The 27,805-nt window shown below is 28.2% G+C and overlaps 2 protein-coding genes across 9 annotated transcripts in view; both read left to right on the forward strand.

The window, feature by feature from the left end:
- Positions 1–299: 299 nt before the first annotated feature.
- The window catches only part of LOC117179431 (ankyrin repeat domain-containing protein 39-like), a 51,194-nt gene continuing 23,688 nt past the window's right edge, over positions 300–27,805 (forward strand). For 2 of the 4 annotated variants that reach the window (XM_033371209.1, XM_033371210.1), the window contains exon 1: positions 4,974–5,083. Coding sequence is in view for 1 of the 4 variants with exons in the window: in XM_033371211.1 (XP_033227102.1) it covers positions 4,301–4,382; positions 4,853–5,083 (313 nt within the window). In the remaining 3 variants the exon portion in view is untranslated. Of the gene's footprint in view, positions 512–4,277; positions 4,383–4,852; positions 5,084–27,805 lie in introns of those variants that run through there. The other 2 variants (XM_033371211.1, XR_004467920.1) reach the window with 2 other exon arrangements.
- LOC117179430 lies at positions 12,305–24,594 on the forward strand. Of its 5 annotated transcripts, XM_033371208.1 has the most exons (4): positions 12,305–12,422; positions 14,904–15,213; positions 15,280–15,435; positions 23,434–24,594. In XM_033371208.1, the coding sequence occupies exons 2-4, from the start codon at positions 14,952–14,954 to the stop codon at positions 23,841–23,843; spliced, it is 828 nt and encodes a 275-aa protein (XP_033227099.1). In that variant the 5' UTR covers positions 12,305–12,422; positions 14,904–14,951; the 3' UTR covers positions 23,844–24,594. The 5 variants fall into 5 exon arrangements, with proteins under 5 accessions (XP_033227099.1, XP_033227095.1, XP_033227098.1 ...); XM_033371204.1 differs by having other exon boundaries at positions 14,904–15,435; positions 23,434–24,589; XM_033371207.1 differs by having other exon boundaries at positions 14,904–15,435; positions 23,488–24,589.

The raw sequence follows: 27,805 nt of genomic DNA on the forward strand, positions 1-27,805 counted from the left end.
CCCTTAGTTTTTCCTTTGTATTTATTTCCAGGGGAACAACTTATGTTCTAAGACAGCAACGAACTCAAATAGTGAACAATATAGAAAAGGAATTAACAACATCTTAAATTCACCGCGACATAGATAACGTTAAATTCTTCCTTATCGACTATCAAAACTAAATTATAAATTGTCGACATCCGAGTTGGACGTCACAGTTCATATATTTATTTTTTAAGTTTTTAAAACCTTATTTAAAAGTTCAGAGTATTTCGAATAATTTAAAAATATATATCTTATATTTATTTTGCAAAAAGAGTATTTCGAGATAGAATGATATAGAAAACATAATGAAAATAAAATTATTGGGTTGGTGATCCTGCGACGACCATTTGCCTGTTTTCATGAATAACCGGCCAATGAATAGTGAGAGTTTTTTGGAACAGTAGGAATGAGTGGGAACAATGACATTTTACTAGTCTGATATGAGTATTTGGGTTAGTCAAATAGCTTGAGGTTTGTTTTTTTTCAGGTATGGAATTTATAATTAAATAATGTTTTGTGTAATTTGAAAGTGACCCGAGAATGTGAGGTGTGGCGTGAACATTATTTTGTGATAAACTTCTCGATCTTCTGTTCTTCATTTATTGTTGCTGAAATTTCATAGTATATGCTGAAATCTCAGCTGTTTTTTTTTGTTTTCATGTTCTATTTACTAATTATTCAGACATAACTAATAATAAGTGTTGATAAGTGTTACAAAATTTAGTTCTCGAGACTTCAATTTGTGATCGTTTGACGTTTTTGAGGTTAGAAATTCGTCTATATAGTTTTTATTTGCGCATGATTTCTAATAAGCATATTGTTTATTTAATAATCATAAAAGGAAGTTTAACTTTCTCGAATCTCGGCAAATGGTTTTTTAAACGTGGCTTTAATATTTTAATTCAATTCCATCGACTATCCTGTTTGTTTAGTAGCAATATAATTGACTGTATTTTCTAATTTAAAAAAATTAGAAAATACAAAAAATTAGCCAATTAGTATAAAAAAAAATAATTTTAAAATGAAATGTTTGAGTCGGGTTTTCCTCTTCCTGGGTCCGATGTTTTAAATATTTTTGTAATGCGTTCTTTCTTACCGGATAAGTAATACAGAAGTGAAAATAATTTCGTAAAGGCTTGTCAGTGAGTCATCACTTTTACCACTTTTTTTACGTCACTAGTCACTTTTTAAAGAATTTTGTTAATGCTCCAAACTAATAAGCTTTGTAGATAATAGGTTGGGCCGAAAGCATTAAAATTGGAAATTAAAAACATCACTAATATTTTTTTGTTCGCATACTACATAATATCAGGGCGTCTACTCATCTGGAAAAACCTGGAAATGTCTGGGAATTTTCATTTTTAAAAGTATCTTTATATTAATGGATGTAACTGTTTTCTTGAAAATTCAATTTTTTGTTATATATTAATTTTTTTAACTGAAAATTCAAAGGTTTGGATGAAATTTTTATCTTTCTTGACTGCAAAATCTTTCTAATTGAATATTTAACTCTTGTTGAAAATTCATCTTTTTGGTTGAATTCATATCAACCATTACATTTTTCGTTGAGAATTCTTGATTTTTACTGAAAATTTAACTAATCCAGGTGAAACTTGAACTATTTTGTGGAAAATTCTTTTTTTTTTTAAGTTAAATTTCTAACTAAGAATATGACTATTCCAGATGGATATTCCATCATTTATAATAAAAAAAAATATCTCTTTGGTTGAACATTAATTTTTTTAACTGAAAATTTACCCATTTAATTTTTTGTTGGAAATTCCTTTCTTATTTTATATAAAATTAATCTTCTTGATTGAAACTTGATTTTACTAACTAAAGATTCATCTAATCCAGTTGAAAATTAGTCTCTTTGGTTAAAATTGGGGGTTTTAAATGAAAATTTATTTTCACTTTTTGATGAAAATTTATCTTTTTTAGTTAAAAATTTTACTATCCGATTGAAAATTTATCTTTTTTTTTTTTGAAAATTCGATTTTTTTGGTAAAAAATTAAGCTTTTTGGTTGAAAATTAATTTTCTTATAGTAAATTGACTTAAGCCAGAATATTCCACAATTTCAGTTGAAAATGTATCTCTTTCCTTGAAAATTATTATTTTTAACTGAAGATTTAAATAATGTAGCAAAAAACTCGCCTCTTTTCAGTAAAAAATCAAGCTTTGTGGCTGAAAATTAATTTTTTAACTGAAAATTTACTTACTGTAGTCGAATATTCCATAATTTTAGTTTTGAAAATTTATCTCTTTCCTTGAAAATTATTATTTTTTTGTTTTTACTGAAAATTTAGCTTCGATTTTTTTAATACGGTTGAATATTCCATACTTTGAATTAACTTCATCTCTTTACTTGCAAATTAATTTTAGTAACTGCAAATATTAACTATTTTTTGTTGGAGATTTTTTTTTACTTTAAAATTTCTTACTATTTTGGAAAATGTAACTATTTTGTTAAAAAATCCCTTTTTTATGGTTGAAAGTTAACTTTTTTAACTAAAAATTTGACTATTCCAATTTTAGTTTTAGGAATTAAGGAAATTTTAGGAACATTCATCTTTTTTTTATAAAAAATTCATCTTTATGGTTATTAATTTAACTGTTTGGTTAAAAATGCATCTATTGTTTAATAAATTTACATTCATAAATAAAAAAAGTTATTTAATTTTACATATGGATAGTACTATTTTTGCACATTTATATGTATGCAAGGACTAAAAGAAGATTTCAATATCTTCAGTTTTTCTTTAATAATTAATAATTTATAGTGTTTAATAATTTTTAAAAGCTATGTAAACTAGTCTAAAACCTTATTCGCAGGAACAGGAAATTTCGTTAAAAATTATATTTTTTACTTCAGAACAGGGCGTTTTCGTAAAGAATTGGAATTAGATTTTGAAAAGGGAATGTTTAACATAAAACAGGAATTTTTGAAACTAATTTTAATTCTGACTTTGTAGGATGGAATAGAAGAAAACGCCTTGTTGCTAGTCAGAATTTGTCGCAATTTAAAACTTCCTCTTATAAGTTTGGGAATAAGGGAGGTAGATTATTGTTAAATTATAATAGAAAATGTTGTAAATATATTTAATTTCCGCTTAGTATATGGAATTTCGAAAACAAATATAATTCTTGGTTTAGACGGGGAATAAATAAATGAAATATAAACAAATTTCTCGGAAAGAATGATAATTTTGTCATGGAGCAGGTAATTTTTTACATGAAACGGCCAATTTAAAAAAAAATTCTCACAATTTGCACAGGGTTTAAAATTTACCTTTTGCAAATTTTATAAAAAGGTAGCTACTGTATTTCCAAATTATGACAGAAAGTTTTATAAATAAATAGACTTCTGAATTGGAACAGGGATTTTTTTAAAAATAAATGTAATTGTGACTTGGAATAGGGAATTTCGGTAGTGAAGTGGCTCATCGTCCCGAAATTCGGGATGAATGGTACAAAATTTTTTCATAAATTTGGCCATTCTTCCCGAATTGTCGGGCGACTTGTCTGTCTCCTCTTCTAATTCCCTCAATTTTAAGGGATGATTAGACGCAGCATTTCTTAAAAGAATGATAATTTTCACTATGAATCAGGGGATTTTCGTAAAGAATTATCATTTGACCTGGAAGAAAGAATTTCTGACATGGAAAGGGAATTTTGGAAAATACTTATAATTATGATTTCGAAAAAGGGAATTTAATTATATCCCTGTCCAAATTCGGAATTATAATTCTTTGAGAAAATTCTCTGTTCCAAATCAAAATTGTCATTTTCATGACCAAAAATTATCTGATGTTCCAACTCAGAATTAGAATTGTTTTCCTAAATTTCCTGTTCCTAGTCAGAAATCTTATAAATCTTTCAAACTGTTTAGAAATCTCTTGAAATCTTTTAAAATCGTTTGAAGTCATTCCAATGTTTTGAACTCTTTTAAACTGGCCGGGAAAAATTAACAACTGACCATGAAAAACGCGGGAAATGGCCCTCAATTTAAAATCATCGTTCCAGTAGACACCCTGATGCATATCAATTTAATATTCTGAACTGATATATGTTTAAAATATAATATTTCATAACTAATTTTGCTGGCAGGCCTGTGATTAAGTTTGTAACATTTATGTAAGTTTTTTGAGTATAACTAATAATTTGTTTAGTAAGGTAGTGTTTCAAAGGTGTTTGTGTTACTACTATCAATTATTGTAGGTGTACCAATAAATAGTAGTGCGAATATTGCAGTTTGTTGTAGCTCAATATCACAGATGCCATACATTCTGGTACGTGGTAACCTTGCATCCTATGGTCATAGGTATCCTTGGAGAGTTCTAGTATCTGGCCTCAAAGGTATTAATGACATGTATCAAATTTTGATGTTCGTTTATTTTTTTACTTGACGCACTACCTGGATTTTGTGTTTGCTTGGTCACCGTTTCCCTTTTTCGCACCATGCCTTCCTCGATTCTAAATTCATCTTCCTGTTAATTCTTTCAATTTCAAATCACCTACCAAAATTTACCCTTTAATATATTTCGGTAAAAGAATTATTATTTATTTTCTTTTTGAACAAATATGATACTTCTCAAAATAATTCTTATATTACCTGTTTTGATAAACTTCGAATAAAAAATGCACAGATTTTTGTATTGGGTGAGTAATCGTAAAAAAAGATGTTTTCAGAGAAGCAAAGGATCAATAATCACTCTTTTGTTTAATCACGAAACTGCACTTAATATCTTTTCGGTTCCCTGTTTTCTTATTTTGGAATTTAATTTTAAAATTTAGATTTTAGTCATATTATAATTGATTTGTTCCAGCTGCAGATATAGAACAGTTGAGCCGTTTTGATTCTGGGGGATACTGTGACGACTCAACGATAGTTTATTTGCAGCATCCCTGTGTTATTTTAACAGCGTTGGAAGTTCTTGGATATAAAGTTGTTGCGTCTTCGAGTACTAGTGTAAAACAGGACTACAATGAATATATGTGGACTATGAGAAAGGATTTTGCGGAACCTGAACCTGAAACTGTAGCTGTTATAAAGGCCGGTACGTTGTTACTTTCTCCTTATGATTTCTCTTTTGATAATTTTATAATTTTATCTTATCATTTTATATAAATGACAAATTATTCTTTTGAAAAATATTAAATTTATTTTATTTTCCGAATGTTTAAATTTTAAGCAAAATTTTAAAAGGGTTTAAGAAGTATTTTTGATCATTTATAAAATCTGATAGCACATTGGTGCAGAATCCTGAAAATTGGAAAAATTTTAGTATACATATTATCGGTGCTCGCACAAAAAACTAGGTGCAAAAGCATTAATCTGCAATAATTTCATTATAGGTATTAGAAACCACATTTTTTGTCAAAAAATGTCTAATTTCGTCAAAAATTGACGGGATAACAGCTGTTCCAAATGAAGAATTTTATTCTAAAAAATGATTTCTAAAATGGATAATTTAGATTGTAACATTTTGCTACTTAATATTTTATTTTATCTTTTAATATCGTACATCTTAATTTACGAAGAGTATCCATTGCTGTTACCAATACAAAAAAAAATCACCAGTACTAACAATAAGAATCCGGCGGAAACTTCAAGTCATTTATGTTTGATTTAAAATGATGATTTCAATATATTTTGAAAAATAATTTGGAAGATTTGAAGAATTTTTTCAATTTTTCCAGGATTTTGACAAATTTTTGGGAAACTTTGAATTGTTTCAAAAGATGTTTAAAAGTTTTTGAAGCTTTTAAAAGCATTAAAAATAATTTAAAACTTGAGAAGATTTCAAAATTTTAAAAAACAAAATGTAGATTTTCAAAGATTTTTCAATAAAATATTAAGCTTTTGAAGGGGTTTGCAAGATTTTAAGATAATACTACTTTTTCTAAAACTTCCAAGGAAATTCGGAAAAGAATGTAAGAAGATTCGAAGGCAAAGTGTCTTAATTTTTCTATATTACACAATTTTAGAAAAATTTCGAATTGGTTTAAGAGACAGTTAGAAGTTTTTAAAATATAAAAAATAATTTTTAACTTAAAAAAAATGTCAACCAAACTAAGACAAAATGCAGATTTTTTAACACTAAAAGAATATTTAAAAATGTTCCAAAAAGATTCCCAAAGATTTTCAGAATTGTTAAAAAATATACTGAAAGATTTTAAGGTAATCTTTTTAATTTTGCAGAACTTCCAAAATTTTCGGAAAAATTTGAATAAAGTTTAAAAGATATTTAGACTTTTTTATTTCCAAGATAACAAAAATAAATTTAGACATTTTTTAATTGTACAAAATAAAAAAAATGCTTCGAAATGTTCTAGATACTTTTTCGACATACCTTAAATCTTCAAAAATCTTTTTGAATATTCTTAAGAAATCTAGGAAAACTATTCTTATATAACCCTAAAGTAAAAAAAAAAACTAAAAAATGATAGTTATTCGAACATTTTATTCATTATTAAATATTATTTTTCGCTTTAAATTATACTTTATACACAATTTTTTTCTTTCTTGACTGAATGATTTTTTTTGGTTTAAAAATGATTATTTTGGGATTGACAATTCAAATACTCGGATGGAAGTCAAATTACTTTCTTAAAGAATTACTAGTTTGTTTGAAAATGTCACTATTTTGTTGCAAATTCAACTATTGAAAAATCAACTATTTTGCTGAAAATTTGTTCTTAACAAAATGAATTTGACTGTTTTTTGTTTAAAATAAAAATATTTTTGGATTAAAATATCAACTATTATATTTTTCGTCTTGCTGCATAATATAAGGTACTTTAATGCTTTAGAATAGTATAAGATAGCCTATAAAACATTAATCGATTAAGTATAAATCAAATAAATCTAGCGAAATCTTGTTGGTATCAGTTCTTGTTTAGAATTGGTGCTGATGGTGAAATAAATGTTTCACCTGATAAAAAATTAGGAAAAAAAGTAACTAGCCTCTCCAAGAAATATTATAACAATTTTTCGTACGAATTTCGTGATTTTTTAACACATTTTAAAACAAATTCTATAGAATCAGAGACCCCAAAAACCTATAATAACTGCGTTTGATTTCCATTTTAATCTGTTTTTTACTTGCGATTGCATTATTGGGATTCTGCTCCACTGTGGAAGGGGTTCAATTAATTTATTGTACGTTTTATGATTCAGAAAATAAACCTGAATTTCTTATAAATAGCCATTCGTCAAACAGGGAGCTAATCCCTACAATTTCGATTTTGAGGAAAATAAAAAACAGTGAAATTACCTAAATTTGAATTATAAATTACATAGATTCTTTCACGAATCGTATTTAAGGAATTGTTAGGTTGATTTGCATTAAATGCAACAACAAATATTTCTTAGAGAGGAAAAGAGATCTAACTAACTTTCGTACTGAAATTTCTTTTCCCCGATGCATATTCAATTTGACTTTCGGGAAATAAAAAAGAGTTTCTTGGTACTAATTTACATGTATATTCTTTTTACTTAGGATTCTTCTTTTATGACATACGAAAACTATGAAAATATGAAAAAACTAGTATCTTCTCTTATGATAATGTAATACAATATAAAAAAATCTACCCGCCCCGCGGGCACATTCTCATCGCGCGCGGGTCGCTTCGCTCGCAAGTTTGAGCGCGCCTAGGGCTTGCGACGTTTGAATTTCGCTCTTCGCGCTCGGATATTTATTCTTTGCATTTGGAATGCTTGAATAAAACTTTATCAAAAAGATCTCTTTTAGATGGCAGTACTCTTATGTGTCTTGATATTCTTAATTGTCTACTTAATTGAGTATGGTCAAAGATTAAGTTTCTCAAAGCTCTGTAGGTTTTGAGGTACACATTCTCATCGTGAAACTGGCGCTGCGCGCTCGATTTCCGACAGACATTTGTAAACAGCTTTTGTTAAATCTTTTTTTTTCTCGTAACTTTCGTCGTTTTTCTATACATGTTTTTATTTTTATATTCTCATAATTTATGATTGAGAGAGTATTAGAATTGTCCGTAATTTGACATCACAGTTTTTCAACGGATCTGCACGTTTCGAGACACCCTGAATCCGAAAATCAAGTTTTTACGATGGCGTCTGTCTGTCTGTCCGGCCGTCCGTAAACAGGATAACTCTCGAAAAAATGAACGGATCAAATCCATATTTGGCACACTTTTTTTTAGGTCCTAAAAGAAAGGACGAGTTCGTTCACCAGCTAATTTTGATAAAAATTCAAGAAGTGCGCGCATTTTGAACATTTTTAAGACCACTTTTTTCTGAATTTGAAAATTCTATGTACGGATATTTATAGTATTGAAAAGAACAAACGATTTATCTGAATGACTTTTTTCGATAAAAAGAAAATTCTCATTGTTATAGCGTTTTCAAAATTTTCAGAATCAACCGAAAATCAAAATTTTCAGTCAAAAAATGCACGATATGAAAAATGTCAAGAGAAGAAAAAAGTTTCTTTTTTAAAGCCCCACAAGATTATCATAACAAATTTGTTTTTCTTCTCTTGACTTTTTTCATATCGTGCGTTTTTTGGCTTAAAATTTTGATTTTCGGTTGATTAAAAAATGTTGAAAATGCTATAACTATGAGACTTTTCTTTTTATTAAAAAAAGTCATTAGGATAAATTGTTTATCCTTTTTAATACTATAAATATCCGTGAATATAATTTTCAAATTAAGAAAAAAAGTGTCTCAAACATTTTCAAAATGCGCTCACTTTTTGAATTTTCATAAAAAATTCCTAGCTAACGAACTCGTCCTTTCTTTTAGGTCCTAAAAAAGTGTGCTAAAGATGGATTTGATTCGTTCATTTTTTCGAGAGTTATCGTATTTACGGACGGCCAGACGGACAGACAGACGCCATCGTTAAAACTTGATTTTCGGATTCAGGGGGTCTCGAAACGTGGAGATCCGTTGAAAAACAGGGGTATCAAATTTCGGACAATTTTATTTTTATTAGTTGAAGATTTAATTGTTTTTTTTTTTTTAAATTACTTTTCTTAACTCAACATTGCTCGCTTTTAGTTGAAAATTCATTTATTACATTTTTCGTTTAGAATTAATCTTTTTTGATCGAAAATCAAATTACGTGTTTGAAAGTTCTACTACTTTGTTAGAAATTAAATTTGAAAATGAATGCTTTTAACTGAAAAGTTAAAGCTTTGACTAGTGTGATGTAATTTCCCGTAAAAGTACGTGGTCAAATATAGTGCTATGGCTTGTATTACGTAATTTTCTGTTAGGTTAGCCCCGAACAAGCTGGAAAAGGGGGTTTCTTACCGAAAATTCCGTAACGGTCGACGGGTTAAAAATGCAAATGTTCGATTTTTCGTTTAAAATTGGTCAGTTTTAGTCAAAAATTCAACCATTACATTTTTCATCAAAGATTCATCTTTTTTATTTGAAAATTCAACTACTCTGTTAAATTAATTTGTTAAACATTTATCTCATTGGTTAAAAATGTAACAATTTTGTTGAAAATTTATTTATTTTTTATCAAAAATTAATTTTTTTAATTTAAAATTTAACTATTCCATTTTTGACCGAAAGTTGCTCGTGTTTAATTGAATATTCAATTATCATAATGAAAATTAACTTTTTTGTTTAAAATCCATGGTTTCGGATAAAAAAATCGTCTTTTCGGCGATTAAAAGTGTAATTTTTTTGTTAAAAATTCATCTTTTTGATTTGGAAATTCTGTTATTTATGTAGAAAATTCAACTGCTTCGTTCAAAATTGATCCCTTTTAGTAGAAAATTGATCTTTTTTGTTAGTTTTTACGATACTTAAATCCGTCTATGACTAATAAAATAACAGTCATGATTTGCACTTTTTCTCGTTTTTGCAGTTTTTCTGGATTAATTTTATCTTGTAGTTTTATAAAATTATTTTCCATCTATATTGTTACATTTATTTTAATTATTTGGTTTCATATGTGAAATTTTTAGTATAACAGACTTTACCACCTAAAATACTCTCAAAAAGGGGGAAATAGGGTGATTATTTACGAAAATAATGGAATAAATTCTCTTAAAAAAATTATGCATACTGCATTTTCAAGAAAATATTTAAATTTTCTACCAAAAGGGAAGCATGTTCAACGAAAGAGTTGAATTTCCAATCTAAGAAGACGAATCTGCGAAAACTCTTGACTTTTAATCCCAGAAAATATGAATTTTTAATGAAATAATAGAATTTTCTACCAAAATAATAGAATTTTCAACATTAATAAGATAAATTTTCAATTAAAAAATTGAATTTTGAAGTAAAAAAGAAGAATTTTGTGCTCAAAGCTATCGATTTTGAACAAAATAGTTCGTTTTTAGCAAAAAATGGAATAGTTAAATTTCAATTTAAAAAAAGTTGGTTTAAAAAAAAAGAATTTTGAATCCAAGAGATGAGTCTTTAACTAATGAAATACATTTTAAACAAAGTAGTTTAACTTTCATTGAATTAGTTAAATTTTCTATCAAAATGATTCCTATTTCAACAAAAAATACTTATTTTTAACAAAATACATGCATTCTCAACCAAAAATGGAATAGTTAAATTTCATTGAAAAAAATTAATTTTCAACTAAAAATAATTGGATATTCTTATTGGGTTCTATTAAAAACGAGAAAAAGGAGGAAAAGTGAAGTTTCTTTAAAACGGGAAAGAGTGTGAAGTCTTGTATAAGTTATATTTTAACCTCTGATATCGGTAGACATTTTAAAATTTGGTGAGATCTCTTTTCCACAATTATAATATTATTATTTTTTAAAATTATTTTAACACTAAGTATGTAGATCTATTAATATACTTTTTATTATAGAATTTACTAGAGGACACTTAATATGTTTTTTGTGCGTATTTATTTTTATTTTGACTAAAACATTACTTACGTTCCTTTCTGTCGAACAGCTTCATTTATAAACATTTTTTATAGAGGTTAGTCATATTAGTCAGTTATAAATGTTGAATTTATTTCCGTATTTTATTATATCTGATTCGAATAGAACCCATTCGCACACAAATATATTCTACACAAAGTGTACTGATTATATTTCTCCTAAACAGAATTTGTCTCACAAAGAAGTAAGTATTACATTTTTCCTGCCCTCATTGCTTTATTCTGAATATACTCTCAAAATATTGTACACAAAAATGTTAGGTTCAATATTTTTCCGACGAACAATATTTAAAACAGCAAATAAAGTACTTTCTACGCAAAACAGATTTTGCACCAATTTTTTCTCTACGGAGAATGTGAAAGCATATGCACACCATTTTGTCTATAAAAAGTTGACAATTTTTCAACAAAATAGATGAATTTTCTACCAATAGTTTAATTTTAAACCTATAAAGAAGAATTTCCAAACAAAAAGGATTAAATTTCTACCAGAAACAGTTGCATTTTTAACCAAATAGATGCCTTTAATATTTAAAAAGATAAATTTGCAACCAAATAGTTAAATTTTTAATTAAAGAGATCAGTTTTTTAAGAATTAATTTTTTTTTATTTCGCCAAATAAAGAGACCAATTTTCTACAAAATAAATGAATTTTTAACAAAATAGTTGAATTTTCTATTGAAAACGATCAAATTTAAATAAAAAAGATCGTGTCTGCGTGTACCAATATTTCAGTACAAGTAGCCAGATTTTTTCGGTACAAGTAGGGAGAGCTGGAAAAGGAGCTTTTTGTACCCAAATTTCGGTACGTATAGCTATCATAAATTGAACTTTTTCGGCAACGAAAAATATAATAGTGGAATTTTTAACTAACAATGATCGATTTTCATCCAAAAATGTAAAAGTTACATATAATCAGTATAAATTGTGCACAATATATTCTTGTAGAAACAGCGTTTTACCATCCCACTTTTATATACTTCAAAAAAATCAATATTCCCAAAATTTCCGAAAAAATGTTCTTTTTTAAAATTCCCGCCTGAAATGACACTTTCAAAATGGCAGTAAAGCGATAAATTTCCACTATAATTACGGACACAAATGCGGTAAATAACCAAAGTTTAGCAGGTAAATTGTGTTTTAAATTAGAAATACAATTTAACTAACCGTGTCTGCAATATTAAAACCTTAATTATTTGGAGAAAAACATTAAAAGATGTTTTGGAACGCCCTGATATTGAAAAAAGAAACCGGAATGGAATTGGAGCAACCAATGAGAGATCGCATCCTAAAGAGACGTGGGCTCTGATTGGTTCTTTTTTACGTGACTCCCCCCATTCCTTTCATGTACACAACCCAGTTTTGAGTGTAAAGTGCCGTTTGACGCCATTTTCGTGAAACGCGTCATTTTTCACGAAGTTGCTCGAGTCGTGAAATCGTGGAAGCTGAGAAATTTCCATCTTCCTGGGAACCGTAATTTCGTTTCAAGGTATGTTTCATATACTTCATAGAATACTCTCACCACAAGCACCGGGCATATCAAGAATTTCGGGAAATGTTTATCCGATTGTCTCTTGTTTTGTAATTACTGTTTGATAGCTGCTGTATTTTAGGTTGTAAGTTCAATATTCTCTAGTCGACATCTTTGTATATGGTGACCACCATTCTGCGAACTCCATTCCTCATTCTAATATAAATGAAATTTCGGTGGTGTCTTCGTCTTGCAAAGTTTATTTTTTCCTGGCTCTGAATAAATTTCCGGAGCCGGCACTGCCAAAAACAAAATTACCACCGCGTTTTGAGATTTCGGGAGATTGGCTTTTACTGATAAATTACATAAAGCTAGAAACTTCCCTGGTACTTTTCGTCGGTGTCTATTGTTGAAAATATATTGCTTAGTGCAGTTTTTTAAAACATTGATTTGGTGTTTAGTAATAACTTGTTGATTTATTAAAAGAAATATATTCGTGAAATTATTTTGAGACTTTTGCTATTATTTGACATTTATTTAATTTTTATTTATATGAAGAAGTTGTGTTTGAAGAAAGTTCAAATTTGAAGTTGAACTAAAAGTTCCTTTTATTTTGAGAGTATTCGATGTTACCTATTGTTATAGCTTTAGAAATAAATCTATTTAAATATAATGTTATGTATTCCTCTAATTAGTTTATTCAAAAGTATTATACAAGCCTGCCAGACAAAATTGAGCAATTTTGAATTCATATTATCTGATACTTTTTGAGCGATTACACTGTTTTCTCACATGTGTACGTTAATGTGACTATTTTTTTGTTTTCCTTGAAAAATATTTTTCAACTTCTTCACTAATTGGCTACAATAATATTTAATTTTTATCCAAAAATGTTAAATTTTGAACCAAAAAAGATAATTTTGTACCATAAAAGACGAATTTTAAACAAGTTACGTAATTTTTCAACAAAACAAGTTAATTTGCACTCAATCAGTTAAAATTTAAACAAGTTAGTTCAATTGTCAGTTTAAAAAAATTACTTTGAAAAAAACGAATTTTCAGTAACAATGATAATGGCTGATATTTCGACAAACAATAATTTTTATTTAAAATTCTTAATTCATTCAAAAAATACGAATTTTTAAATAAAATAATTTAATTTTGAACCAAAAGTAACCAATTTTACAAAATAATTGATTTTTCGACCAAAAGTATATTTTTCATTTACTTGTAAAACTTTTAATACAAAGTAACATTTCTGAAAGTAGTTAGACGAAGATGTTGGATTTTCACCTAAAAAGATAAATATTCGACGAAAAATTTAATAGTTGGTGTTTCAGCAAAGAAAATTTTAATTCAAAATGAAAAACAGATTTAACCAAAAAAAACTTGAATCCTTAATATTTATAACAAAGACTCTTCGCAATGAAACTTTGTTTCCTATGATGCTGTGCAAGTTAACAATAATTTGTAAATATGTAAACAGCATTGTTGATTGTTTAAGCGTTTGTTGTAACATAATTTTGAAATGATTGATAATTCTTTTCCTTTTTTCAAACATTATAACAAATAAGTCACCGAAAAACATTTTTAGCTGATTCCATAAAAAGTTGAACCTATTCATTGAAAAATAGGCAAATTAATTGTTTGATAAAAGCTTCTTAAATAATTGACAATTTTGCATAGTCGCGTATCATTTTGCATAACAATGAATTTGCATAGTTTTATTGCAAAGACGTTTTCGCAAGACAGTTTTAGTTGATTCCGCAAAATAAACGAACCTCTATTTATTAAAACATAGTCGAACTGTAATTTAAGTTACAAAATTTCTTTAAATAATTAACGATTGCTATCAATTTGCGGACAAATAAGCCTGTGTTCATTGAAATATAGTTAAACTGCTTTAGTTCCTATTATTTCAATTTCGTTCGTAAATATTTACAGTAGTTTTTTTTTTTGCCTTTTCGGTGAAATTATGTGATACGGGTCAGAAAAATATTTTTATTCTAGACCTGGAATCTTTCAAGTCGAATGAGTATTTTTGAAAGATTGTTTTAACTTCACGTCTAATTTCAATAGTACAAAAAACATTTGAAAATCAGTTAATCGATTTGAGCTCTGGAATCTCGAAAAATTACTGTATTCTTTAAATTTTGTTAATAAAATTATATCCTGAAAGTGAAAAGCTGTAGAGGGATGCCTCTTGGGGCAATTTTGATCCTCTTAACAAGTACTGACTAATGATTAATAACGACTAGTTCTTCAAATTGTTTAGTTGAAACTGGCTACTATATTAAAGATCGTTTATTTCATAAAAGTCCGATAAAAGTTGTGGTGACTATTTTATATGCAAGCAGTTACTGTTTCTAGTTTTGATGAACCTTTAGAGTCACTGGCAGACATGCTTATATATTTTTTTTATTAAATAATGATTTTACAATAATGATGATGATCAATAACATCGTCTTTATTCACTAATTTTGAGTGTATTTTCAATAGTACAACGTGGCTATTCCTCGGTCTGAATCAACCAAAACCCCAAATCTCATGATGGTGAAGAAGCGCGGAATAGTTTGGAACTATTTCGAGAAGAAAGTAGACGGCACACAAGTGATAGCTTTCTGCAAATTCTGTGATCAGTCCTACACACAGAATGCAACCCGAATGGAGAAACACTTGGAACGCTGTCCGAAATGCCCGGACGACATAAGGTTGCAGTTCATGCAAGTGGGTGCAACCAAAAGGTCCAAAGCCAGACTTCTGGGAGACACCATGGACGCCTGGGTGAAACAAGACGGTTCAATCGAAGGTAATATTACCGAAACCGAAATTGAAGAATTAGAAAATTGGGAATACAGAACTCAGACTTATGCAGATGAAGGTTCGACTAGTGCTCCACAAACCGTTGAACTGATCATGCAGGGCGATCAGTCCTGGGTCGGCCGTGAAACGGAATTAGAAAGTGCAGAGCATGAAGAAACTGTAACGAAAACCGAGTGGATCGCTAGTCAGAGCAATACGGAATCAGCTGGTAATTTTTTCAAATTCATTTTCCTTATCATTTTTTAACCTTTTCATGCCCAGAGTGTCACACGTTGATGTAAGATTTTTAGTTTAAAAAATATCTTTCAGGTTTACGACACAAACATAGTGTCAAAATTTGCTGGGTGTCTACTCATTTTTGCCCAAAAAATTCCCGGGTATTTTCTGGGTTGTTTCATGTTGCAAATATCAAATCTCCTGTTACTAGAAGCACGAATAAAGCGCATCTAACATCAGGTTTTCATATGTGCAGGCCCCACAGACCGCTCCCTATATCATCCTCTATTGTACCCTATGTGCAGCCCGCAATGTTACTTTTCTTTGAATAATTTAATTCGTGAGTCTGTGTCTATTTTTGAAGTGTCTTGAATTTTTTTTAAATATTTCAGGGTATTTTTAAAGATTCCGAGAATTTTTGCTAGATTTCATTGATTTGAAGAGATTTTTAAGATTTTAGGAAATTTTAAAAGATTTCAAGGAATTATTAATTTCCTTAATTTAAAGAAATTTTAAAGCGTTTGAAATATTTTAGGATAAATAATTTTCTAGAATTTCGAAGATATAGAACGATTTTACAGGACCTATAAGGTTTTATGATATTTTTAAAGATTCCCAGGATTTAATAATATTTCAATGATTTTAAGGGATTTTAAAGCTCTTAATGTATAATATTTTTAGTACAGTTTGAAGAATTTATTCCCTAGAAGTGAGTATTTTGTAGGATTTCGAAAGATTTCAAGGAATTATTCATTTCATTAGTTTAAAGGGATTTTAAAGCGTTTGAAATATTTTAGAGTAAAGAATTTTCTAGAATCCTATGAGATAAACATTTGCAATGTTTTAAGGTATTATTTATAATTCCTTCGTATTTTCAAGAGCTTTAAAAATTTTCAAGGGATTTCAAAAGGTTTTGAAGGGTTTAAAATATGTTTTACGGCATTTTAAAAAACTTTCCAGGCATTTTTGATTTATTTCAATTGCTTGAAGGGATTTAAAAGGCTTTGAAATGTTTAAGGTATTTTAAAGGAATTCCTACAAAATTAAAAGCGTTTAATTTTTAAATTATCTTAAATTACAATGTCAAGGAATTTCCTAGAGTTTTAATAATCTTAAGGTATTTTTAAGGATGTTCACTACGTATAATCAATCTCAAAAGTTGCTTATTTTTAAAATGAGTTATAAAATCGACAAAAAAAGATCTATTAATAATTTCTGTAAATCTTGATGGAGGCTTCTTGGCACACTTCAGAGAAAAATAATTCAGATTAAAATTGTTTATTTAACAGTAGTTATTTAAAGTTTTAGTTTTTCGTTTCTCTTTAGGGAAAAGTTACCATTTTTAATTAATCCTAATAATAAATGCCTCATTTTATTCTTTGAAGGATTCTCTACAATTCTATTTGGGTGGTGTTAATTAAAATTGAAAGTGTTATTGTTTATAACAATTATAACTTAATGATTTCTCAATTAATTTTTTTTAAATATAATCAACCCGAACGAAAATTTAGAAAATCCTTCTAAGAATAAAATGAGACCTTGATCATTAGAATTAAATAAAAATGGTACCTTTTCCCTAAAGAGAAAGAAAAAACTAAGTCCTTAAATAACTTCTGTTAAATAATCAATTTTAATCTGAAATATTTTTTTCTTATGTGTGCCAAGAAGCCTCCATCAAGATTTATAAAAACTAATAATAGATATTTTTTCGATGATTTTATAAATCATTTTAACCTTCGGGCGGGCGGCAATTTGGCCGTCATTTTAATAAAACCCATCTTGTAATAGTCAAAGCAATCACAGCGCAATGAGACCCACAGGTATTCTCTAGTTACAACACAAGGCAGCGGATAGCAGGCAAGAACTAACTCAGGTTAGGGTGGCGCACGCCGCTGGTAGATCAGATTCAAAGTTGACAAGGTCGAAACAACTGCCCAATTGCAGCCAAATCGCTGCGGTGCGCCATACACGAATCTCATATTTCAAATCTTATTCTCTCTAATTTTTAATATTTCTCATCTATACGATTCTATTTCTGTGTTACTTTAGTTCTAGTGCAGTATTTGAGTTTTCAAAGAAAAAAATCCTGATATTGGTCGCAGTTTTTGCCAACGAGTAAACACAAGTACGCAATAGTATGCTTTACTGTCTTATCAGTTCTATATTGTGATATTGCGTTGTCATGATAAATTAAAACGTAAATTTTTATGTTGTGTTATTGGTGATTTACCATGTTACTCCAATTACATTGCTTGAATTTTGAAAGAACGACTAAATTTACTTTTGAAAAGTCTGATAATTTTTTCTTATTTTCAAATTATGTTTTTATATAGTTGAAAAAGTTTTGAATAAAATCAATTCGTTTCGCCCAATATTTATAGTTTTGTACCTAATGTGTGTGTTTATTAATATGCAAAGTCAATCATTAATAGTGTATACATGCACTTATACAATAGAAAAGTGATATTATATTGAGACGGCCAAATTGCCCTCATGTGCCCAACGTTGTTGTATTTGTAACTCATTTAAATTCGTTTTAATTATTTTGTAGTCACTAGTCATTTTTTGGTTAGAAATAAGTAGGTTTTCAAGGATTTGAAGAGTTTTTCAAAAAAAAATTTCAATTAATTTAGAATTTAACCCGAATTTCTATTAATTTATCCTGAATTCTTTTGAATTCTACTAAATTCACTCAATTCTCCTTAATGCAATGCATTTTTAAAAAGGTTTTGTTTAATTCATATTGAAGACTTTAAAATTCCCCATTCAATTCTTAGGCATTTCATCTAATTCTTTTGAAATCTCTTTAGTGTTTCTAAGCTCATTTCAAACTTACTCAATTCAATGCATTTTTTCATATTTTTAAAGTGATTCCAATTCACTTGATTGATTTTTAAGTCTAGCTTGATTTTTTATGAATTTCATCGAATTCTGCTCATTTTCCTTAAATTCTTCTAAATTTTGCTATTATTTAGAATTCCCTTGAATTTTCATATTTCAAATGTTCTGAATTCCATTAAGTTTTTTCATATTTTACGGAAAATCCATGGAACTTTTTTGGTTTAAAAGTTGTGTCCAGTTCAATTAAATTTTTTTGAAATCCAATGAATTTATCCTTAATTTGTTACCCTTTTAGCGCGAAAAAGTCCATTATTAGCGTGACAAAAAGTCTCCTTTGCTCCTTATATTATATCCCATAGGGACTGTGAGGCCTGTATGTGTAATTTTTTGTATTGCAATATCTATTATTTAAACAATATAGTTTTGTAATTCATGGTAGTGAGTGAAAATGAATATAATTCGATTATAATTTCTTAAGACATTTCGACACATGATGATGATCCTCTTTAGTTAATTATTCTGATTTTTGTTTACATATGCACTACCGGTCAAAAGTTCAAGTTGACACCTTTTTCGATGATAAATTCTCTTCATTTTAATTATGACAGAGCCAACATTTTTGCTCTTTATTAAATGGTTGAACGATCTCAAAATTTTGTTTGAAGTGAATCCAGGGTGAAGCCTATTTGTCTATTTTTTAACTGAATATTGTTAAAACAATGTAAATTTTATTGTTTTTTTAATGTTCAAAAACCTCGGAAATAATTGACATTTTTTAATGTTCTCGGGCTCATTTTAAAGCTATTTTCCACAGTATCGCTGCCGTTTATGAACATAAATTTAAAAAAGTTCTTATCGCAGTGGACGAACTGAAATTTGTAAGAAAAAAGTTAGAAAAATTTAAAAACATCTTAGCTGTGGGCAAATCAGAATAAAAATTAAATAAGTATATATTTTGAGGGTCTTCATGAATACATGTTTCATATATCTATAAAAATAGTGTTCTTACCACAAAAAATATTGAAATTTTTCCAACTTTTTTGTTACAACTTTCAGTTGTTACACTACGATAGGTTTTTTAATAGATTTATGCTCATACGCTGTTGCGACACGGGGGTAAAATAGCTTTAGAATGTGTTCACGAACATTAGAAAATGTGGATTATTTCGGAATTTCTTGGACATTTGAGAAAACATTGAAATATACATTATTTTTCCAATATCTCCTTTAAAAAATAGACAAATTTGTGCTCTGATATAATTAAAATTAAGAGAACTTAACATGGCAGTTGTTCTTTTTCATGAAAACTTCTTTGGATAATTATTTTCGGTATCCTCATCGGTAAATAATTCTTTAATATAATTTTTATTATATTTTGTTATTAGCGCTTAATTATTGAAGATTGATTACAAAAAAACTATTTAAAATTATTTATTATGACAGTTAAATTATAATAACATGTTTTTGTAACAGTTAATGTGCCTGTCCCTTAGTAATAAAATAAATAATATTTTTTAATAACTCTTATTTGATTAATTGTTAATAAACAAATAAATTAAAAGTTTCACCTTAAAAATTATTTACTAATTAGAATAACAAAATTTATTAACCAAAGTAATGTAAATTGAAACTGTCAGTGGCTATAATAATAATTCAAAAAAGGAATTTTCAACAAATCTCGATTAAATAGCCGGGAATAACCGAGATGGTTATTAAACAAATATTACTAATCTATAATATGCTTGAATTTGGAAAATACAACCAAAGTTAATTTTTTTTAATCGTTATTTTTAAAACATTTGAAAAAATGGTTAGCGTAAGAAAGAAAAATTTTAGAATAATTAATTATTATGTCTATCAGAATACCATTTGTTCAGAGAATAAACATTATTCTGAATTGTTATAAAAGTTTTGAAATATAATATTAACAAATACTTTTTTAAATCATATTTATTTCAATTTTAAACCATAAAGATTCAGATTTATTTGTTTCGTTATCATAAATTATTCGAAATATCACATTTTCGAACATTTTTAACGTGATCTATGTTCGAATTTATATTTCCGTTTTTCCCGGTTAGTAGACACCCGGAATTATGTAACCAGCATCCTTATCACCTAAACATTTTTTTAAAGAGCAGGATCACAGACTTTACTCTATTCCAATGCGTTTCGCCCCTTAAACTGTTTCAATTATGCAGTAAATTATCTGAAATTAGTAAATGTAAGTAAGAACTATAAGAATCTTTCCTTGTTTTATAATTTATATCGACAAAATTATTTGATTAAAAACTAAAACTAGAGTTTAAATTAAAAATAATATTAATTTTGTAATTAAAATGACATTTTTTCCAGCTATAATATAGCTCTAGGTTTGGTCTATTAAAAAAATCCGAAAATCAATTTCATTCAAATTTTTAATTATAATAATAATATTTATTAATTCAGGAAGTTTTAAAAAAGAAAGTATTATTAATTTTGCGAACGTTTTTAAACATGAATATATTGGTTATCGAACAAATTTTCTTTTTTAAATAAATTTTTTAATGACAGAAATCATTTTAAATTATTTAGACATATATAATTTCTTATTAAAATATTGTTTTTTCTTTTTTAACATAAAGTCATTATTTAATCTTTCCCCTATTTCGTGAAAAATTACCCTATTTCTCCTTTTTTGACCTACTTTAAGCTGTGATCCCTGCAAAAGAGTAAATAATGTTGATGCATGCAGTAATAAAACATAAAAAATCTTTGGAAAATGAATGGTATAAAGTTTAGCAAGAAACAAATCCTTGTAACATCATGTATCTCTATAATCTTTTTGGTGAAACTTTAATAGACAAAAATTATACGTCTTTAATGTTTTGTTTTAAATACTAGCTGTTAAGAAACTTTTATATTCAGATTTCTTGTTCTAATTTTCATAAAATTCCAAGTGATCGTTAAATGATTAAAAAGATGTATATCTCTAAGTTATGAAGTTTCTTTTTCCATAATTGAGAAATGATGTGTTCCATAGGGATTTGGCCAAGCAAAAACTGAGTTACATTTTAGATTTAGAAAAATTGTGACCTGCAAGAATAGATAATAGTTCATGGAAAGTAAGTAAAAGAACATTTTGGGCATGGTAAGGTTTATAATTTTCTTTAATTAAAGTTTTGAGTAATAAAGCTCATAAATAACGAATTGAAACAAAATTGGAAACAGAACTTTAGTACTGAATTTTCACACAGAAAAATAGTGTCAACCCTATTTTTCGATTATGATATTGATTTCTAGGCTTCGAAAAATTCGGTTTTGATTACTTTAGGCAATTTGAAAATGATGCTGCAAAAGTGGAAGTGTAATCTGGAGAGGAATGCTTTGTTGTTGATTGAACTTCAATGTTATTCATGTTAATTTCAAGCTTCTTTTTATCTCGCTTATCTTTAGTTAGGAATGAAATAAACAAAAAGCAGTCAATTCAGTTTACGAAATTAGAAGCGAATATTAAAGCAGGGTGTCTACTACTTTTAAAACTTATGAATTTGTCTTCTTAGTCAGGGTGGCCACAAAACTTAATTTAAAAAATTCCCTAACTTTTCCTTGAACAATTTTTCGTTTTCCCTGGCCATTAATATTTTATAACTAGGCTTTTTTTCCTTAAAATTTGTTTCTTTGTTAAAGATTTATCATTTAGGTTGAAAATAAATTTCTTATTGAAAATATAACTTTTTTTTTTTAATTTTAGGTTGAAAATTAATTTTTGTAACGAAATTAAAAAAGGCTAAATTAAAATTATAAGCAGTTGAATTTTCAACCACATAATTGAATTTTCAAGCCAAAAGTGCGATTTTTTAGAAGACAGTGCATTTTTTTTCAAAAACTTGACTTTCTAACAAAATAGTTGAATTTTCCACAAAATAATTCATTTTTCAAATAAAAAGTTAAATTTTATCCCAAATAGATGAATCGTGAACCAAAAATATAATACAATATTTTCAATTAAAAATAATTAAGTTTCAACCAAAAATATACTTTCCTGACTTTCCTGACCAACAATATATCCCTAAATTCTCCTTATTTCCAGGTTTTCCTTGACCTGCGGCCATCCTGTTAGTCTATTCCTCGTTTTGAAAATAATATTAGGTGCGCAGCTAAATTCCCGCTGTTTGCCAATAGATGCCTCCAGCAGTAAGTGCTGGTCGATTTTGGCATTCAAAACGCCATGAACCAAGCTTAGACATACGGTAAAAAACCGTGTTTGATAGATTAGTGATTTTATTTTGGCGTCATATACTTTTGATTGTGTTAAAATTTCTGATTTTATGCCAAATCATCGTCATTTGCGGGAAGTGTTGACGCGTGAATACTCGGCGAAGCCGACGACGTAGAAGCATGACCGGGCAGTCCCCAGGACTTTCTTTTCTTTGGGTTGCTGTAATGAATCCATTTTTCATCACCCGTCACGATGGGATGAAGAAAACCCTTCCTTTTTTGCCGCTGAAGCAGTTTTTCACAGGCGAAAAAAGGACGCTCAAATGGCACAAAATGGCACAAATAATAAGGAACTCAAGTTCCTTGTTTTTTAATCATTCCCAACGCATGCAATCGCTTGGAAATGGCTTGGCGGGTAACTTAATGCTGAAGCAAGTTATTCTTGCGTTCGGTACGGATCCTCATTGAGCAATGCTTCCAATTCAGCGTCTTTGAAGGTTTTTGGCATTTCTTCACGTGGACGGTCGTCAACATTGAAATCATCGTCTTCGAAGCGACAGAACCAGTCACGGCACGTTGTTTCACTTAGAGCAGCATCTCCGCAAACTTTTTAGGTGCTCTCGATCTGCTTCAGCCGCCGTTTTCTTCGAATAAAAGAAGAAAATCAACACTTCCCGCAAATAACGATTATTTGGCACAAAATCAAACATTTTCACACAACCAAAAGTATATGACGCCAAAATAAAATCACAAATGTGTCAACACGGTTTTTTTTACCATATGTCTAAGCTTGGTTCATGACGTTTTGAATGTCCAGATCGACCAGCCCTTACTGCTGGAGCCATCTATCGGCAAACAGCGGGAACTTAGTTGCGTAGCTAATAATTATAAATTATTTTTAATCTTTCCTTTTCTCAGTTAGAAAAAAGTTTTTTTCGGAAATTTGTAGATGCCCTGATAATCGTGCACCAAACTGCAAATAATTCTGAAAACCGTTCCTTAGCTGCTCCACAAGAACAAGCCCCAAGATCTGTACCGAGAAAAATTTACTATCCGAGGAGAGTTTCACAGTGGCCTTTGATTACTCAACGTGCAGCTCCGTCTCATTCGCCTCTGCAAAGCAAGATTTACCAGGAACAACTTTTGGAAAAACGCGCCCTAAGACGAGTGGCTGAGCTCGAATTGCGCCGCAAGACTTTGGAATTCGAAAGATTCCAGTGGGAATATGAGAGGGATAAGGCTCAAAGCGATTTGAAATGGGCTCATGAAAATCGTATGATGCAACTGAAGGAAGAACGTGAAAGACAATTGATTGAACAAGGTCGTGCCAGACTTTGCACGACTATGAGTAATTCCTAAACATTATATATCCTTTTATATTAAATCATTCCTTTCCAGAAATACACTATTACGTGTACCTCTATAACTAACGCCCTTTTCGTTAATGCTGCACGAATTCGTGTACAATTTTTCGAATCTGCAATGCTCAGATTTCTTTATTTGCTGTAAACTTTTTTTTATAACAAAGTATAATTTAAATGGCTTTGCGTATATTAAAATTTTCCTGATTTTATAATAAAGATACTTCTGAATTTTCCGATCTTAAACTGAACTTGAAGAAACAAAAGTATTATAAAATATAAAGCATGAAATAAGCAACTTCAAAATTGAGAGCCTGAAGTTAATTTTTGTGGGCACTAAACGATTGTCTGTTTGAAAAATGTACAATGAGCTTTATTTTGAGATTGTAAGTAGGCCTGTTGAGAAAATTCATATATTATTTTTAAAACTTACCGTTAAATAAGTTAAAAGTTGAAAAACGACTGAATTATTTTAACAGAAGTACTGTATGTTAAATATATTTAAATTTAGTTTTATGATTTTTTTTATTTGTCAGTGAATACATTGTTCAGAACAGTTACTTTTGTAGCCGATATTTTTATTGAGCAGTCTTTAATTTTTAAGAAAGACAATTATATCAAATAATGTATATTGCGTATTGCTAAAATGTTATCACAGTAATTATTTCTCCGTCTTGATACATATTGTATTGGTTGAATTCGGTAGTTTGTAATTTAAGCGTCATTGAATAAATTAATTTGGAATAAAATATGAATTTCTGATTTAAAGTTTGGAAAGCACTCGAGATTTAAAGGGGACAGAGTTTGGTTTTTCTAAATATAGAAGCCCTTCCTATTTTATGCATTTTTTGCCTACTAATTTTTGTTTTTGAATTTGGCGCTTATCCGAAAATTGTCTGAGAGGATTTGGAGGAAGGGGAATTTGGGAAAATCTTATTTTTTCTATTTTCTCTAACAGTTTTTTATAATAGTGGTAATAGTTGATACTTTAACTAAGGAATATTTTTAATTTAAAAAAAAAAGATGAATTTTCAACAAAATAGTTGAATCCGCAATCAAGGCCGATTCATATTCACGCAGTTGCTTTTTTTTTACTAAAATGTTGAATTTTCCAGACGAAAAAGCTAGTTTTCTACAAAATAGTGGAGTTTTTGACCGAATAATTGAATTTTCAACCAAGCGTAAATTTTAAACCAAATAGTTAACATTTTTGAACTAAAACAGACAAAACAGTTGAATTGGCTGCAAAATCGTGCAACTTTCAAGTAATAAAAAATTTTGTTATTAAACAGTTGAAGTTACAAAAAAAAGTTAATTTTAAACTAAATAATTAAATTTTAAGTTAATAATTTATTTTTAACAAACAAAAAGCGAATTTTGATCAAGTAGTTCCATTTTCAACTAAATACATACATTTTTCAATCAAATAGTTGCATTTTTAATGCAGAAAATTAATTTTTTATATAAAAAAATGCTCCAAAAAATTACATAAATTTTCAACCAAATACTTGAATTTGTATACTAAAAAGGATCATTTAAAAAAAATGACATAGTTTATTTTATATTACAAAAATAGAATTTTCGACAAAACTGGTGACTTTTCTATCAAATAGTTGAATTTTACAGTAAAAAAAAGAAGAGTTTTCGACAAAACAGTTGAATTTTCAGTTAAAGATTTCAATTTTTGATAAACAAAAAAAGTGATTTTCAATGAAAAATTTAATAGTTAATATTTCAACTAAAAAATATTTTTATTTTAAGTGAAAACCGTTAAATTTTCAATCAAATAGTTGAATTTTCCAACTAACTGCAAAAATACGAATCTCTATCCAAATACGTTAATTTCCAACCAAATAGTGCTCTTTCAACTAAAAAGAATAAATTTTCTACCAAAAACGAAATAGTTGAATTTCCAGTTGTAAAAAATGATTTTTAAAGAATAACTTAATAAATATAATAATAATAAATGTAAAACAAATTAGTTTTCAATTAAAACGTTGCGTTTTTAATCAAAAAGATTAAATTTATAACAAAAAAGTCGAATATTCAACAAAGTAGTTATATCTTCAACCAAATAGTTGAATTTTGAACCAAGAGAATTAACATTATATAAAAAAAATTTAAACTGAATTTTCAGCAATTAAAATTTTAACTTTTGAAAATTTAATTCTCGAAAATTAAAGTTTAAACAAAAATTATTTGGAACTTGAAAACTAAAGTAAAAAGCAAATTTTGAATTAAAAGCAAGTATTAAAACGCATTATTGACATAATTTGCCAGGATAATTCAATAAAGAAACATTTTAGTCCAAACAAAAATATGAAAAGTCGATTTTTTAGAAAATGGATGGCCATTGGTAAAAAAACATTTGGTTTAAAAGAAGGTTTACATTTTTAAACAATTTTTTGTTACGTTGTCTTAGTGTTTTTCGTTTAAAATTGCTATTGTTGATAAAAAAATCATTAGATTTCAAAGAATATTTACAACATTTGGAAAATAAATGGGTTATTTTAAACAAAAATCATTGTACTTTGACATAAAAAATGAGTAGGTATTTTTCTTCGATGAAATTAATATTTTCGAAGGTAAATGCAACTGTTTGATTGCTGATATACTGTACAAAAATAGTATGTAAATATTGTTTCTGAAAGTAAGCTATTAGTTTTCTTCAATTATATAAAATGTTTGTGTTGCTTTTATTTTATATTGTTTTAGGTAATAGATACTATGAAATCCAAAAATGTGTATTAACTTCAATTTTATGTTTTAATTTTAAAATAAGACCAACAAAATAATAGCTTTCTAGTATACTTAAAATTTCAAGAGTCTTATAGCGTATTCGGTTATCCTGCACTGGTGCACTCCGTTCTGCACCGAAGCAAGTCGGAGTGAGAAAGAAGAAGAAGGAGCGATCGGAGTGCTCTTGGAGTACGCCAATGCAGAATAAACGAATGCGCTATTAATTATATTCTTCGATAGTAAGAATAAAGTATTTTCAAATTGGGCATTTTTTGAAAAGTTTGATGTTTTAAATATTTGTAACATTGCTTCCACCCGAAATTATGTACTTGCTTTACAAATATTTATAAAGTAGAACCATTTTTTTGATTCGTACAACATTTTTGATGTGGCAACAAGTATATTTTAAATATTTGTACAGTTCAAAGGCGAATTCCCTAATTTATAAATATTAAAAAAATAATAATAAATTGGAAAATAGTAGCGTGCTTATGATCGTAAAATATTCGTATTTTAAACATGCAAAATATAAAAGAAAAGCATTTTTTTTTTAATAATAAAGAAATCAGCATAGTGACATTATCGAGAAGCTATCAACATCAACTTATTAGTGAATAAATGGCTGTTAACAGAAGAAATTTTTATTAAGAAATGTCTTTATTTTCTGGGCTTGCTTAGTGAAAAATATAGATATTCCGGTCCAATCGAGCAAATATCGCAACAATAAAAAGAATTATTAGTACGCAAATTGTACCAATAATCTGGGAGAGAATATCTTTCAACAAATTCGAAGATATTTAATCCCAATGGTACCTACTTTAAAATATAAAAATTCATACCGTGATAAATTACTTGCCTCCCTAGCTATATCTAAAAATTAAAAAAAAAAACCAGTCACAATAACAAACGCGATCAGAATCATTCTACGTTTCTTATTTTCTTCGCCCCGGTGAGAAAAGACCAGGGACGAATCCTGCACCTCAGCTTAAAGCCATGTTTCAGAGCTTTTTTCTTAAAACATTGTACATGTACAAAAACCTGAAATCGTACACCGTTTATTTCTAAAATATTTAAGAATTATAATTTTATAGAACACGAAAAATATAATTGTAATAGTATACAAATATTTCAAAATGATAGGCAGGCACAAGTCTATGGTAAAAAAGCAAATACAAAACAGACACTTTCTAGATTTTGGGTGGTGTACGCCGAAATGAAACA

Source organism: Belonocnema kinseyi, chromosome 9 (assembly GCF_010883055.1).
Source record: "Belonocnema kinseyi isolate 2016_QV_RU_SX_M_011 chromosome 9, B_treatae_v1, whole genome shotgun sequence".
In the NCBI taxonomy this organism is placed as follows: Eukaryota; Metazoa; Arthropoda; class Insecta; order Hymenoptera; family Cynipidae; genus Belonocnema; species Belonocnema kinseyi.

Bases quoted from the DNA above. Each gene is read 5' to 3' on its own strand.
- LOC117179430 (XM_033371204.1), top strand. From the start codon at position 14,952: ATGATGGTGAAGAAGCGCGGAATAGTTTGGAACTATTTCGAGAAGAAA. The intron at 15,436-23,433 runs GTAATTTTTTCA...GGAAATTTGTAG, and splicing joins GAGCAATACGGAATCAGCTG to ATGCCCTGATAATCGTGCAC.